Below are 17,296 nucleotides of genomic sequence, written 5' to 3' on the forward strand. Positions count from 1 at the left end.
TATGAACAAAACACTCAACTCAGAGGAGATCCAAAAGGCTAACAAACATATGAAAAGCTGCTCCAGGTCATGTATTGTCAGAGAAATTCAAATTAGGACAACACTGAGATACCACCTCACTCCTGTAAGAATGGCATACATCAAAAAGGACAGCAGCAACAAATACTGGAGAGGTTGTGGGGACAGAGGAACCCTTTTGCATTGCTGGTGGGAATGTAAATTGGTCCAGCCTCTGTGGAGAGCAGTCTGGAGAACTCTAACAAGGCTAGACATAGACCTTCTATATGATCCAGTAATTCCTCTCCTGGGGTTATACCCCAAGGACTCCATAACACCCAACCAAAAAGAGGTGTGTACTCCTATGTTCATAGGAGCACAATACATAATAGCTAAAACCTGGAACCAACCCAGGTGCCCCAAAACAGATGAGTGGCTGAGAAAGCTGTGGTATATATACACAGTGGAATATTATACAGCTATCAAGAACAATGAACCCACTTTATCTGATCCATCTTGGACAGAGCTAGAAGGAATTATGTTAAGTGAGCTAAGTCAGAAAGATAAAGATGAGTATGGGATGATCCCACTCATCAACAGAAGTTGAGAAAGAAGATCTGAAAGGGAAACTAAAAGCAGGATCTGACTAAATTGTAAGCAGGGCACCAAAGTAAAAACCCTGTGGTGAGGGGGAGGGTGGACATGCGGCTTCCTGTGCCAGTGGAAGGTGGGATGGGAAACAGTCTTTTGGTGGTGGGAATGGTGTTTATGTACACTCCTAGTAAAGTGTAGCCATATAAATCACTAATTAATATGAGAGGGGGAAAATTAATTGTTATGTCTCAAAGTTTTAAAAACACAGACTGAATCTTTTTAATATATAGGCTGTGTATTTGATATGTGGACTCCTTCAAAAGCCTAGACCAAATAGATCAGAAACAACCAGTGGCAGCACTATATAAGATACTAGGTACTATACAGCAAACCCTAAGAAAAGGACTTTTCAAAGTTAACCCAAATACCAAATAATGTGATGATAATATTAACTATCCATTGTCTTTTTGAACCCTAAGACAGCAGGAACCTCACATCTCCACTAGAGAACCTATATTTCCCCCAGTCCTGGAACCTTAGGATAGGGCCCACTTTCCCGCATGCCTCTCCCAATCCATATCAAATAATATTGCATCTGCTGATCACAACCTTATCAACGCAACGATTGCCGCCTCAACATGCTTCAGCTCAGACTGTGTCCAGAGACTTCAAGTGTGGAATGACAACCCTTCAGCTTCATTACTCAGGTGAGACCTTTCCTTTCATAGTATTCTCTAATTCCATCCCAAGTGGATCACTTTCTAACAAAGTCTCAAAACCTAGATATAGACCAGGTTCTGTGAGAGAGCATATGTTCACACATATCCAAAAACTAGTACAAAATATATACCTGAAAGCAGAAATACACTAGAGTTTGCAGTGAGTACCCCCCCCAACACTTCCTCTCCACTATTCCAAGCTTTGGGTCCATGATTGCTCAACAATTTGTTTGGCTTTGTATGTTAACTCTCTTTTCAGCCACCAGGTTCCAGATGCCATCAGGATGCCGGCCAGGCTTCCCTGGACAGAGGACCCCATCAGTTTGTACTGGAGCTCCGCTTCCCCAGAGACCCACCCTACTAGGGAAAGAGAGAGGGAGACTGGGAGTATGGACCGACCAGTCAACGCCCATGTTCAGCGGGGAAGCAATTACAGAAGCTAGACCTTCCACCTTATGCAACCCACAACGACCCTGGGTCCATCCTCCCAGAGGGATAGAGAATGGGAAAGCTATGAGGGGAGGGGATGGCATATGGAAATTGGGTGGTGGGAATTGTGTGGAATTGTACCCCTCCTACCCTATGGTTTTGTTAATTTTTCCTTTCTTAAATAAAAAATAAATTTAAAAAAATCATGAACATTTCTCTGGTTCACAAAAGTGTTTCAACTTTATTTTCACGAAGTGAATACATTAAAATATAAGTATAGATGTACATTTGCACACACGGAATACAGAAATATTTCAAAGTGGTAAAATGTTAGTGCTTGCCATTGCTTTATATTATCCATAGACAGTGTTCAGTGAGTGTATGAGAGGAAGTAAAGTTGTACAAATCTTGTAGGCAAAATCTTATCAGAAATTCACTATTAACAGAATAATAAGAAAGAATCTTATTTTCCTCATTTGAGTCATCAATACACATAGTACTATCTTTTTTTATTAAAAAAAATGTGCTGTACATATAAAATTGCAGTGTAGTCATGAATGTTTTTAGAAGTAAATGTGCCATTAGGATAAGGTCTGAGGGTTGATATCAGGAAGAGATTTATTCATTACAAATTTTAAAAGTAAATGCATGAAAAATGTTCAAATGCATATTCAAGGCAATGGAGTAGGGAAAAGATTAAGGAGAATGTAAGATAAACCACTTAAAATTTAAAACAGCAACTAGGTATGACAGAGGAAAGTGTAATGGATAGAAATGAAGAGCTAAAATGAATTTTTTTTTGCTTTAATCTGTAGCCACTAGCCAAAATGCACTTGGAATGTGATTTGACTAATTTGCTTTGCTTAAATTACCATATGAGGGTACTGTGAGCAACAAATAAGATACCAGTTGTGAAGATCTTCCACAAAATACAAAACACTACACTCATTGAATAGGTGTTCATAAAATATCAGCATTCAATCTTTCCTTCTAATTTGGAGAAACACAAATGATGAGAACTACAGACCACAGAGAAAAATAAACCTTTCTTCTATATTATCAGATTTTCATGATACAACAGGCCCAATAGTTACAGTGAAGCCTGACCTTGGGATCATAACAAATATAGAGACAAATGAATCTGACAGAAACATATACCTATGCATAATGCTTCCACTCAGGGCATATGAATAGTGTTACATTATCCTTAATCATCCCTTATAGCAGGTAGAACTGAGAAAGAAAAACATTATTTAAACTCATCAAAGTATGCCAAAGCACACAATATTTTCCCTGTATACTAAAAAAGTGGAAAAGCAAAAGAATACATTGTTGATCATTTTCTAGCCAAGAACCTGACACCGATAAAGAATAATTTATTCAAGTATACTTAGAAATTTTACTGAGGGTCTGCTTCCTATAAAGCTCTTGGCTAAAATGGTAGGGACTGCCCTACTCTCTGAAGGGAGACTGGGCTAACCTACTTTGACACTCAAAATCCTGAAATGAGTGCATCCAAGAATGCTTCTAGTTGTGACCATGGACTGTGAGCCTAGACTGACAGAGACTCAGAGGTTACACGCCTCCTGTGCTAAATATGAACAGACATGAGCCCTAGGTCAGACTGATGGGGTTAACAATTAATAGTGTTTATATATGTGTCTCATATTTGGGAGCTACTACCTGCCTTAATCCAGTGGTCTAGTCCTATTCTCAACTCTGACACCATTTTCCCAGACCCTTAGTCCACCAGTGTGGTAACTAACAGGCTCAGACAAGAATTACGAAAGTCATGAGCCACATGGAACATACCTAAAAACGACTTCCCAGCTTCCGGAAACCACACAACGACCCCTGATTTCAATTGCCCTATTCCCATCTTTGGGTACCATTTTATTGAACAATTTGCTTTATATCATACTGTCTTTCAACCACCAAGTTGCAGATGCTACCATGATACCACTGTGACCTCCCTGGACAGACTACCCCACTAGGAAAGATAGAAATAGGGTAGGGGTGTGGATCAACCTTCCAATGTCCATGTTCAGCTAAGAATCAATTACAGAGGCCAGACCTTCCATGCTCTACACCACATAAAGAATATTGGTCCATACTCCCAGAGGGAAAAAGAACAGGGAAACTTCCAATGAAGGAGATGAGATTTGGAACTCTGGTGGAGGGAATTGTATGTAATTGTACCCCTCTTATCCCACAATCTTACTAATCATTATTAAGTCACTAATAAAAAATAAAAAAGCTCTTGGCTGAAAATTTCTTAAAGAACAGTTTCATATCAAAAAAGGTACTAAGATAAACAGTGAGAACATTCAACCCATTTTGCTGACCTTTTTATTTCACATGAATTTTATAATTATTTCAGAAAATATTTAACATTAAGTATTTGATTAAATGTTTTATAAATGATTTGAACAACATTTCTATATATCCTAGTATAATTTTATAGGAACAATTTATGATATCAAAACCACACGTGGATTAATACTTTAAACAGCAGCAACTATGATTATCACAACATAAGAGAAAAACAAACATACATCAACTAATAAAAGAAAACACAAGCTATAAGAAAATCCTGACCCCAGAATTATATTTCCAACATAATCAAGTCATATCCAACTGCCATTTCAAGGAGAGAAGTTAGAGGAACTTAAATAACAATACAGATATGTAGTAAAAAAAATTAAGCCTGTGGTAAATACCATGTGATACAATCTTATTTCTTTAAAGAAAAAAGCTGCAAGTAAACATAGTGATAATGGGGAAATATATAGATTAAGAAGACATATAAGAAACTTATTTGGATTCTAGTTAATAAAAACAAATAGCACTTGAGATATTTGAAGGCTATAACTATGAAAAGATAATTATTGAGATTAAATATTATTGTTACATTTAAGTATGAATGAAATTTTCCCAAAAATTCTATGCCATAAACAACTATGTGTTGATTATTATACAGTCTAATGTGATGTTTGATACTTATTCCAAAATAATACTAGAAGAGGGAAAGAGTCGAAATTAGCTATACAAGATTGCTCATGAAATTACAATAGCTAATTGGTTGCTAAGTAGATGAATATATAGTTTACCTATGTGTACTTTATACATATTTGGAAAAACACATGCAACACCATCAATCAAAATGTTCTTATTTTTATCAAGAAAAGATACTTCACTATCAAGAAATAAGTTAAAATATCTTCAAAACAATATACCCAGATCACTGTGTTACTAATTACTAGTTAGTAAGGGATTATGAGTATTCTCAAACTGAGAGTTAATCAGTGCCTTATCTGGAATAAAAAATAACAAAACTGTCATAAAAATAATTAAACTCTCATAAATATCAAAGCCTGGTAATGGATGGGAAGAGTGAATAGGAAGATTAAGTTTATAATCTGCAGAGAAAAATCAGTCCTATATTCTATCCAGTTTTACTTCTACTACTCAAGATATTCAATTATTTGTGAGATAATGGCAAAAATTTCAAGGCTGACATGAACATTATCAACATGTTCAGCATAGTTCCCTGGATGTTAATCTTCCAGCAAATAATTTTGCTACCGTGTTTTCAACTAATTACATTTTAATAGAGTAAGGAATAAAAAGACAAAACCACCATTTATCGTGAGCTACTTCTTAAAACAATGGTACATTTATATCAACACCAAAAAAAATGAAACCATTACATTTATAGTCATACTTCCAACCCCATATACATGCCATTTACACCACAACAGGAAAAAAGAAAGAAAGAAAGGAAGAAAGAAAGAAATAACTGTAAGAGAAATATTTTGAACTAACCTTTAAACAAGAAAAGTGGAACCAGGCCAGGGGAAACAGCTCAGATTTAAAGTATAGAATTTGCATGTTAGAGGTCCAAGAGACCTCAGGTTCAATTCCCAGTAGTGCCATATACCAGAGTTCAGCAATGTTTTGATCTCTCACATTCTTTCTCATAAAAACAAATATATCCTGAAAATTAAAAGTGGAATTTGTTCTTTGATAATTACCACCAATACAACAAAAATATAGCTTATGATAACTTGTAATGGGAACAAAACAAAAAAAAAGTGAAAGGATTTTAAAATACCCCCCCCCCCCCCACAGACACACACATGCACACAATTTTCCTTGCCTTAAGATCTTCACTGGGCCTTTATGACTGCTTGATTCTACTGTTTCCAACATATATATTTTTTTTCCTTCATAGAGAGTGAATGATTAAGAAGAAGAGAGAGAAAGAGACAGAAAAGAAATAGACACCACAGCACTTCTTCACTCTTTGTGAAGATTCCCATTTGTGACGTACTCCCATATGGTGGCCAGGAGCTTGAACCCAGGTCCTTGCACATGGTAAAGTATGTGCTCTATATGGTGATACATTTCCTAGCCTGCCATAATTTACTTTTTGTAGAGCCAGAGTTAGTGCATTTATGATTTCACCACTGTGGGGAATTCTTACATATAGATAGGTAAGATAACAATGTAGAAGGAAGATAGATGATAGATGATAGATAGATAGACAGATATACAGATAAGATAGAAAGACAGAGAGAGAGAGAGATACACAGGCATACATACATACAGATGACAGATGGATCTATAAAGAGAGCATTGGACCTTCCTCAGTGGTACTGTGTTATGCCATACTTCTATCTGATAAATCATCTCTTCAGTCTTGTGTGTGTATGTGTATGACCCTACCACCTTGAAGTAAGAGTATATGGTGCCTCTCTGTCTCTCTCTTCATATATATGAAACAGAATTTACTTAAGAGGATTCCACTAAAAACAACATATTTCTAGGACAGTCTTAAATTTTTCCAATATTCTGAGTAAGATCTGTTGGAAAGGTTTAAATAATTAAAATGAGAATTTTAAATTGAAATATGTAGTTTCCTTTTCTTTCTTTTCTTTATTTTTTGCTTTTTTCACTGAATAATTACAATAATTATAATAATTATAATACAAGTATAAACTAAACAGGCACATTATAAAGTATATTGCCAAAGTGTTATAATTGTTATCCAGAAACAACTACATACAAATACACTTTGTTAAAAGGTTTCACACTGCTGAGTTTATTAGCAGAACTACTTTGTTGCAAAAACTAGAAAAAGTAAAACTAAATATTTCACTAAAATCTTAATAAAATACCCCATTATCACTTAATTCATAAAACATACTGACATCTAATCCAAGAAGTATTTTGTTAATATATACTCAGATTTACAATAAATAGTATACTGAAAAAGATGGGCTAAGTAAAGGCATCAGATATGCTGACCACATAAAAGATCTAGTTGACATTTTTACAAAGAAAACAAGGCAAAGAATAGTGTGTATACACTAGAGAAAAAATTGTTATAAACACAAATCAAGATGAAACTCAGAACTGAATGGAAAAGGTTAAAATATCCTTTTTTGTTCTGAGATATATATGTGCACATACATATACAATACATAAATATTATTAAGAAAAATATATTTGAAATGAGACCTAGGAAATATTTTAATATGAATTATAGCTGGAATTTTGTCAAAACTTTTCACAAAATCCTGAGCATCACTTGTGAAAATGACACATAAATGGTATATTCATGTATGATATACAATTTTTTTTCTAAAATGCAAACAAAATTTCTCAATCTAAAACTACATAAGGGATGAGACCTCTAGCTACAGAAAGGAAGAAGAATCCACTATGGCCCTCCCCAAATTTTCATAGAACCCCAGGGTCTATTGTGATTCAGTCAAGGGTTGACTTTGAATACACAAGAAAGACTATAATTTGGCCTAATATGCATGTGAGCAACGTCACTTAAGAATCATACAGATTCTAATGTATGCAAATAGTTCACTTCCTTGCATCTTAAGCCTTGTAAACAAATGGTGCCTGCACAACTGTAATATTAAATTATGTTGCCAATTCCTTTTTTCAAAGAATTAATGAGATGCAACATTAAAGGCAATAAAGATTCACTAGAACTTAAAAAATCTAACATTTTCTTTAAAAAACTAAATGTTGGGGCTTTTGGGAAAGGCATTAAAAATGCACCAGGTATATTTACAACTAAATGACTATTTTACAAATAGGGATACTCATATTAGAAACTAAATAACTAAGGCCACTTATTCAAAATAAGAAAAGTCAGTATAACACTGTGAGACAGTATCACTTTCCTCCACAAACAAATAAACAATCTAGACTTTGTTTTTATACGCAACAGGACTAGATTTTAGAAACCTGTTTTCATTGTGTAAAATGCCCATTAACTAAGCACCACACCCACAATCTCTGATCATTAACTCCCAGTGCACTTTTTGTTGTATTTGAAACACATGCAATAGTTAATCACGTCCTACTTGTTTCAAGAGCACAAAACCATGAAAACATACCAATCTACAGCCTAAATAGTAAACAATCCATTGAAAAGATACCAATCTACAGCCTAAATAGTAAACAATCCATTCATAACTTTTTATAAATAAAGAAATTAAGGCTCAGATAGGTTAAGTAACTTGCTCAGGGCACCCTACTTGTTAAGTTCCAGAGTCAAGAACTCAAGTATTGAAACGTGTAGCCCAGCGCTCTAGAGTTCTCTTATTTTTCTGTGAAGCCTATGAGACATGGCTGCATATACACATTCAGTCCATATATCCATAAAGTTGAGTGTCATTAATAAAAGTGATGAGGAATGAACAGTTCATACCAAAAATGAGCTGTCAGTCACAGCGATAAGATCTGTCTCTTTCTGAGAGCTATGGTTGCCTGTGGGATTGGAGAACCCAAACTGGGTCTCTTCCTCCTGTCCAAAGAAGTCAGAGTCAGGATGTTTGTTCCATTCCTCTTTAGCTGGCATCAGCAGTTCTGAGACACTGTTTTCACAAAGACTGCTTGAAGGGGTCAGGGGATCTGGGTCTACTGTTAGCTTGCTGCTGGGGGTCAGAGCTTGGGGTTCCTGACCCGAGCTTTTCATAGCTAAAGAGCCCAGAGGCCCCAAAGGCCCTGTATTGAGACTTGGGGTATCATCCCCATCTAAAGGGTTCTGCTGGAAACCTTCAGCTGTGGCTCCAAAAAAGAGGGAGATGTCCAGACTTTGAGGAAGGTCACCAGTGGTCATTGAGGCCCGAGAGTCCACAGAGTGCCCTAAGGCATTAGTATTATTAGCAGGATGATTCCCTGCCAGAGTTGAACTCACAGAAGCCACATCAATAGTCAAGATTCCAGAGTTCACCAAAGCTGTGTCCAGCACTGCAGCAGAACTGCTGCCAGACACATCAGAGAAGAGAGAGACTAGTTCTGCATCACTGACATCGCTCTGTCCCTGGCTGGTAAGTGCACTGCTGGGTGTAAGAGAATTTGCAACTTCTAGCTGAGCAAAGAGATCCTGATGGAGATTATGCCTTTTGGCCATGTGGGTCTTCATGCTGTGCTTGGATGTGAAGAGTTTATTACAAGTGGAGACTGGGCAACGGCTTTTCCAAGTGTCCACATCTTGCAAGTGTTTCTTGGAGTGAATGTAGAGACTGCTGCGAGCAGAGAACCTGGCACGGCAGCCCTCCACGGGACACACAAAAGGTTTTGTGCCCAGGTGGGTTATGCTGTGGCCTTTTAGATGTTCGGCCCTTGTGAAAGATTTCCCACAGCCTTCTACCGGGCACATGAACCTCCGATCATCCTCATGCTTCCTTTTGTGCCGTAAGAGCTTGGACATACTGGTAAAGTTCCAGCCACAGCCATCAAAGTCACAAAGGAAAGGTCTTTCACCGGTGTGACTACGCAGGTGAATTTTCAGACGACAAGCTTTGTCATATTGTTTGCTGCAGCCAGGAAAGGAACATGAAAAGAGTTCCTGTTCTCTGAAGTGTGCACGGTTATGGGAAAAAAGGGCACTGACCGTGATAAATGTCTTCTTGCAGCCAGAAAAGGCACACTGATAGGGCCGCTCTGGCTCAAAGTGGCTGCGTTGGTGGGCACTGAGCTTGGCCTGTGTGGGAAAACTCTCCTCGCATACTTCGCATTTGAAAGAGTTCTCCTGTTCGTGGCCCTTCATGTGCGCTTTGAGGTTATACACCGTGGTGAAGCTCTTGCCACAACCCTCCACAGGGCAGCCGAAAGGTCGCAGTTTGTCGTGTGACTGAAGATGTCTCTTAAGCTTGTATGATGTGGTGAAAGTCCAGCCACAGCCACTCAGGGGACATTTGAAGGGCCGCTGGCCCTGAGTACTGCTGTGTGTCAGCAGATGCACCTTCAGCTGGTGCTTCTTGGGGAAAGTTTGTCCGCACTGTGCCTCAGGACACATGTATAGCACTATACCTGGGCCAGGGCCCAGTGGCCCACCTGAGCTCTCGCAGGCTGCCTGGCCTTCCATCTCCTCCTCAGGCACGGGAGTGGGGGTGGGTTCAGTAGGTTCCTCTAGCAAGAGGTCAGGCGGCAGCTCAGGGCAGTCGCCTGGCTGCGCAATCTGCAGGACTCTTGCCTGTGGGGGGATCAGACCTCCCGGCTGTGAGATCTGCACTCCAGGCTGGGAGGCTGGAAGCAGGGGCGTGGCCAGAGTGAGGACGCCGTTGTCAAAGCGCAACAGCAGGTCCTGATTGTGGATGGTAACGGTGCCTGAGAAGGCTTTGGCCTGGCTCAGGCCATTGGCAGGGTTAGGGACTAGGGCCGGGACTCGGGCCGGCATCGCGGACAAACAACAAGGGCCCAATGCAGGGCAGCTCACGAGGTTCACGCTAGTCTCTCCCCCCCGGAGCCCTGGGCCAGGTTCGGTCACCTCCCTCCACATAGGCCCTGTGGCCTGTCCCGCGCCCAAGGTCTCCAAGTCTCCACCCACCGGATCTAGCAGCACCAGGAAAAAGTCCTTTTCGCCGCCGCCGCCGCCGATGCCGATGCCGCCGCCGATGCCGCCGCCGATGCCGCCGCCGATGCCGCCGCCGATGCCGCCGCCGATGCCGCCGCCGATGCCGCCGCCGATGCCGCCGCCGATGCCGCCGCCGCCGCCGCCGCCGCCGCCACAGCCAACTGAGTAATTAGGCCTCAAAGCCAATGTGCTCTGGCCGGGGCCCTGAGAAGCGGCGCGGGCCTCCCTGCGCTGCCGCCCTGACCCGCCATCTTGAGGGCCCCGCAGCAGCAGAAAGTGTCCTGCGGCTACCTGACCAGCACGCTGGTCAGGACCTCCGTAAACCCGGCTGCTGCCAACCGAGCTGCCAGCGACGCTGCCCTGTAGAGTCTGGCGAGCTGGGAGCAGCCTGGGGATTTCCATCTCAGTGTCCGTGAGGCTAGGCTGGAACCCGAGTGGTGCAGGAGGCTCAACCCCGCCCCCTGCCGCGGGCCCAAACACATTCCTGAAAGAAAAAAAAAAATTGCAATGCGCAGAAAGTGGCCCTATCAGATATTAAGACGTATTTTACGCCACAGTGATTTAAATATTCTGGTCCCGGGTCCCAGGAACACAGGAGAACGGCCAGGGTCGATCATATATGTAGAAGTTCCACAATTAATGATAGGAAATCAAGACAGGTTCTTAGATCATGGAGAACAGACACCTCATTCAGTACATGGAGCTGGAATGCCTACATAGCTGTTAAATGCAACTTAAATTAAAACCACAATACTTACACCAAAATACATGGACCCACACCCCACACCCCACCTCCCAGGCCTGTTCAGTGCTAGGTAAACACAGTGCTTACTGACTTTCATGTGTTCAGGGTTATTTATTGAATGGCCAACTGGACGGACATAATAAAAAGCAGAATATCTCTGGGAGGATAGTTTGTGTGTCAACATTAAGCTACCATAATGCTAACAATTCCGACTGCACACGGTCAATGATGTCCTTCCCTGCTGCCCACAATGTCACTACTCAGATCTGTCTCCACTAAGACCTTCAAGGAAATGCATCACATGGTTCACTTTTCCTCCTCTTGATGCAGATGCATGTTTAAATGATTTATAAAAAGCAAACATGCATGTAGCAGAGAGGGGAATTAGTAGAGCTGCAGCCAAAAAAATAATAAATTAGCATTGTTAGGTCAAGAAACGTGACGTCTGGAGGATGAAACCAAGTATATTGAAACCTGGAAATCCCAACCCACTCCTGGGCCCACCCTATATTGTGCAGGACTTGATGTCTTTGCCCCTCCGTCACTGGCTACTCCATGGTGAGCTTCACATCCAACTCTCACAGCATAATGAAGACATTCCTCAGTCGAATTCCAGATTGAGTCTCTAATTTTAGAGGTCTCTGGGCAGGAGTACCATTTAAATGTGATGAGGGTAGTTAGACTCTTCAGTCACGGCAAGAATCTCTCCTGAGGAAAATGTACAGCCAACCAACCAGGTTCAATCATCCCCAGGTGTGTCTCATTGTAATAGATTTGGGCTGTGATGTCTAATAACCTTTTTTTTTTTTTTTTTGCTTCCAGGGTTATTGCTGGGGCTCGGTGCCTGCGCCACGAATCTGCTGCTCCTGGAGTCTATTTTTTCCCCTTTTGTTGCCCTTGTTGTCTTTTATTGTTGTTATTGCTGTCACTGTTGTTGAATAGAACAGAGAGAAATGGAGAGAGGAGGGGAAGACAGAGAGGGGGAGAGAAAGATAGACACCTGCAGACCTGCTTCACCGATTGTGAAGCTCCGCGCCCCCCTCCCCGCAGGTGGGGGTGCCAGGTGCTCCATCCCGGATCTTTACACAGGTCCTTGGGCTTCGTGCCATGTGTGCTTAACCCTGCTGTGCTACTGCCCGCCCCCCTCTAATAACCTTCTTCGTGATGGTGATGACTGGTCAGTTTGTCTGTCATCCATGAATTTAGGCTTATATTAATGCAGAGTGAAATATCTAGCAAGAGGAAGGTCGAGGGTGAAGAGTAGATTTTGGGGAGCCCAGAGTTTAATGAATTCTTACATCCCATCTCTTTTAAAAGTGACAGATGCTGGAGTCCTAGTCAGGGAATCCTTGGATACCCACACAAATATGATGGGCCTAGATCTCTAATGGATCCCTCTCTCCACCACCACCACTGGTCACTTCTATCAGGAAAGTCATTATAAGCCCTCTCATTGGCCTTCCCAGGACCTTGCCCTCACCATAAAACAGCAATGGTTCAGGCTTCCCGAGTATCGGGGCTTCCCGAGTATCCCAAGTGTGGCTAGGATATCCTGCCCTGTCACTCAAGGAAGACTGGTCCTGAAATGAGTGCAACTTGCAATGGTCCCAGCTCTGACCACGAGCTGCCAGCTCAGACCAATAGGCCCTCAGATGTTACACAGGCTCTGGTGACAAATCATATATATATATTGCCCTGGGTTGGGTGGGATGGATAGAGGTAAATAGTTAACTTTATCCATAGAATGTTTTTAAAGAATGGGAGCTACTCTCTGCCATAATCCAACTTTCTAGCCCTCTTCTCCACTCTAACACCATTTTCTCAGACAATAGTTCTATTCAACTTCATGTGTGCTATCAAACTCAGGAAAAAATACCATAGTTGTGGGTCCCTAGAAACATGCCTGAAATGGACTTCCTAGTTTTCTTCTACCCTATGATTCCTAATTTCATCTGTTCTCTTCCTACCTTTTGGTTCTTGTTCATTAACCATTTTGTCTCGCTTTATGTCCTGCCAACTTCCAGACACTACCATGACTCCATCCTGACTTCTCTGGGCAGACGACCTCACCAAATGTGTCCCGGAACCTCGCCTCTCCAGAGCTCTACCCAACTAGGGAAAGACAGAAACAGCCCAGAGGTATGGATCGACCTGCTAATGCCCATGTCCAGCGGAGAAGTAATTACAGAAGCCAGAACTCCTATTTTCCACACCCCAAAATTGGTTAATTTTGATCCAGACTCCCAGGGGGCGAGAAGTGATAGGGGGAAGAAGATAAGAGTGCACTGAACTCTAGCTACATCGGGACTCAGAGAGAAAGGAGGAAAAAGGGATAGTGACTTGATAGTGACTAAAGAGTCATGGTTAAAGTAGGCCAGTTTCTTGCCCTTATTCAGCTTTTGCAGCCCTTACTTTGATAAGGATAGCTTGGGAGTGAGTGAGGAAAGTATAATAGGAAGTAGGTGAGGGAGGTATCTAATTCTAAATAGACACTATTTCATTATGAACTTTATGGTGTCTTTTTAGGTCTTTCTACTTGCTTGCTGCATATACTGACTCACTGCAGACTATTGTGCACTTTTGCTTTCATATATATATTTTGTCATAATTTATGGATATATGTGAACATATGCCCCGTCTCATGGGACCTGGTCTATATCTAGGTTTGGGGACTTTGTTAGGAAGTGAACCACCTGAATTGCAATTACAGAATCCTATGAGAAGTTAAAGATCTCACCTGATGAATGAAGCTGGAGGTTTGACATTCCACGATTGACGTCTCTGGACACAGTCTGAAGTGACGCATACTGAGGTGGTACGCCTGCATTTATTATGTTGGGATCAACGGATGCAATATCATTTGGTATGAATTGAGAGAGACATGAAGGAAAGTGAGCCCCACCCTAGAGGTTCTGGGACTAGGGGAAATATATGCTCTGTAGAGGAATTGGGAGTTTCCTACTGTCTTAGAGTTTATGAAGGTAATAGATATTTATTGCTGTAACCAAATTATTTGGCAATTGGGCTAACTTTGAAAAACCCTTTGGTAGGATTTGCTGTATCATACACAACCTCACCAAATTTATGTCATTTGACATTATTTGTATATAGCTGTGTCTTATAGAGTAATGTCACTGGTTGCTTCTGTTCTCCCTGGTCTAAGTTTTTAAGAGAGTCAACATTTCAAAGACTCAGCCTATGGTCTGTGCATTAAAAAGTTTGAGATATTCAATCAATTTTACCACTCTTTTATTAATTAAATAATGATTTATGTGATTACAAGTTAATAGTAGTGTACAGAAGCACTATTCCTACCACCAGAAAACTGTGTCCCTTCCCATCCACCATGCCCCAGTGAAGCCAAACATCCACCCTTACTCTCACCTTCGACCCAGAGATATTTACTTTGGTGTCCTCCTCTAAACTCAGTCAAACCATGCTTTGCGTTTCCCTTTCTGTTTTTCTTTCTCAACTTCTGTATATGAATAGGATCATCCCATACTTGTCTTTGTCTTTCTGACTTAGCTCACTTAATATAATTCCTTCTACCTTCATCCAAAATGGGTCAGAGAAGGTGGGTTCATTGTTCTTTATAACTGTGTTATATTCCATTGTATATAGATACCATAGCTCCCTCAGTCATTCATCTATTGTTGAGCATGTGGGTTGCTTCCATGTTTTAGCTATTATGAATTGTGCTGCTATGAACATGGTGCACACTAATCTTTTTGGTCGGGTGTTATGGAGTCCTTGGAGTATATTCTTAGGAAAGGAATTACTGGAAGGTAATTACTGGAAGGTCCGTGTCTAGCCTAATGAGAGACTCCAGACTGCTCTTCTCAGAGGTTGGACCAATCTACATTCCCACCAACAGTGGCTGAGAAATCCAGCTATTAACAATGGTGATTTCACTGTTTTCAGCCCATCTTGGATGGAGCTTGAAGAATTCATGTTAAGTAAGATAAATCAGAAACAGAAGGGTGAATATGGGATGATCTCACTTACAGGCAGAAGTTGAAAAACAAGGTCAGTAGAGAATACACTAAGCAGAACTTGGATTGGAGTTGGTGTATTGCACCAATGTAAAAGACTGGGGTGGTTGGGTGGTACAGGGAGAGTTCAGGTCTTGGAACACAATGGGAGAGGACCTAGCTGGGGTAGTATTGTTATGTGGAAAACTGTTATGTATGTACAAACTATTGTATTTACTGTCAAATGTAAAACATTAATCCCCTAATAAAGATTTTTTTTTAAAAAAAAGCAGGATTTTTTTTTTAAATAAACAGCAACCCACGGGTAGGAATAGAGCATATGAAACTAGGGATCTCCATGTAGGAAGAAGCTAGGAAGTCTATTTTAGACACGTTCCAAGGAGCCATGACTTTTGTAATTTTTGCCTGAGCCTGATAGCTAACATAGAGATGGACTAAAAGTATTGTCTTAAAAGATGGTGTCAGAGTTGAGATTCTCTTCAAGACAATTTTTTTCTGGCTATTCATATGGGTTTCTAGGAGACAACATTGGTTGTTTTGTTTTTCTCAATTTAATTTATTACTTTTAATGGGTGAATATGTACCATTGATATTAAGTGAAATTGCTTATTTGAGATATTTAAAAGCCATTTTGTATGTCTTATATGTATGTGTGTTATAAGTCTATTTTTTTTTCTTATTTTGAGTTCTAAAATACTCACTAGATATCCTTATACCACAAGGTTGAGAATGTTAGTTTCTTTCAGGTGTCTTTTGTCTGAAAAGATCTGTATGGCTCCCTCCATTCTGAATGAGAGTCCCACAGCTTAGAGGATTCTAGATTGAAGGTGTTTCCCATTTATAACTCTATGAATGTTTTGCCATTTTCTTCTGGCCTTTATAGTTCCTATTAAGAAGTTTCCAGTTAGTTGTTTGGATGTTCTTTTCTTTGTGACCCTTTTGTTTTTTCTTTTACTGATTTTAGGATCCTTTCTTTGCCAGTTTAATTATGGTGTATCTTGGTGTACATAATTTTTCTGATTGGAATTCTCTGTGTTTCTTGAATGTACATATGCTTCCACTTAGAAAGTGGGGGGGGGTTCTCTGCTATTATGCCATTTAGTATGTGTTCTCCTGTCTCTACCTCTTCTCCTTCTGAAATTCCCATTATTCAAACATTATTCCTTCTGAGTTTATCTGAGGTCTCTCTGGTACTAATTTCATTATCTTTTTATCTCTTTTCTCGGTCATGTACTATTTTTGTTTGTTTGTTTGTTTCCTCTGTTTTATCCTCTGTTTTATTGATTCTGTTATGTTTCTGAAATTCTGTTTTCTAGTACCTTCAGTCTGTTTGTCAGTTCAGCAATTGTGTTCCTGGTCTCAGCAATTTTGGCTTTCATTCCAGCTATTGTAACCTGATACTCTGTTGTTGTCTGTAGCTCAATTATCCTGTTTTGTTGCTCAACTACTCTTGTGAATATTTTGGCTAAAACAATTTGTAATTTGGCTATTTTGGCTTAAGTTTCTTTACTTTTCTTCTGCCTTTAATCACTGTTTGCTACTCTCTCATGAGGTGTACTCTGTTCTTCAATATCCTTTGAGTGTTTCTTCTATTGATTTCTTCACATCCATAGCAAATCCTTGGAACACTCAAAAAATTCCCTCAAGAAGTTCACCTTCCTCTTATTTTCTTAAGCTTTTCCCAGTACTTTTATGCAGCTTAGATGATGAGGTATGTGTGCATGTGTGTGTGTGTGTGGGGGGTAAAGGTCATATTTCTGTCTCTCCATTCTGGTTAAGAGCAGATAATGGACATGAAAAGTCTTCAGTAACCATGGAGCACTGCAAATTTAGATCATGTTAGTGTGTAGAAACTGGTTTGGGCAGAAATTTCTGTCAAGGGACTCTAATTGGCCAGTCATCTTGAAAGTCCTGAAAAATTAAGAAGACGGAA

The 17,296-nt window shown here is 40.3% G+C and overlaps 1 protein-coding gene and 1 long non-coding RNA gene across 2 annotated transcripts; both read right to left on the reverse strand.

Annotated features, from left to right (window-relative positions):
* Nucleotides 1-1,951: 1,951 nt before the first annotated feature.
* On the reverse strand, nt 1,952-8,187 carry LOC132535854 (uncharacterized). Its single transcript, XR_009547602.1, has 2 exons — nt 3,220-8,187; nt 1,952-2,541 (listed from the first exon to the last, which is right to left on the reverse strand). It is a non-coding gene; the product is annotated as an uncharacterized LOC132535854 (long non-coding RNA).
* Nucleotides 8,188-8,198: 11 nt separating this feature from the next.
* On the reverse strand, nt 8,199-11,111 carry LOC103126945 (zinc finger X-linked protein ZXDB-like). Its single transcript, XM_060183297.1, has one exon. The coding sequence runs from the start codon at nt 11,026-11,028 to the stop codon at nt 8,470-8,472; it is 2,559 nt and encodes an 852-aa protein (XP_060039280.1). The 5' UTR covers nt 11,029-11,111; the 3' UTR covers nt 8,199-8,469.
* Nucleotides 11,112-17,296: the final 6,185 nt, after the last annotated feature.

Source organism: Erinaceus europaeus, chromosome X (genome assembly GCF_950295315.1).
Source record: "Erinaceus europaeus chromosome X, mEriEur2.1, whole genome shotgun sequence".
In the NCBI taxonomy this organism is placed as follows: domain Eukaryota; kingdom Metazoa; phylum Chordata; class Mammalia; order Eulipotyphla; family Erinaceidae; genus Erinaceus; species Erinaceus europaeus.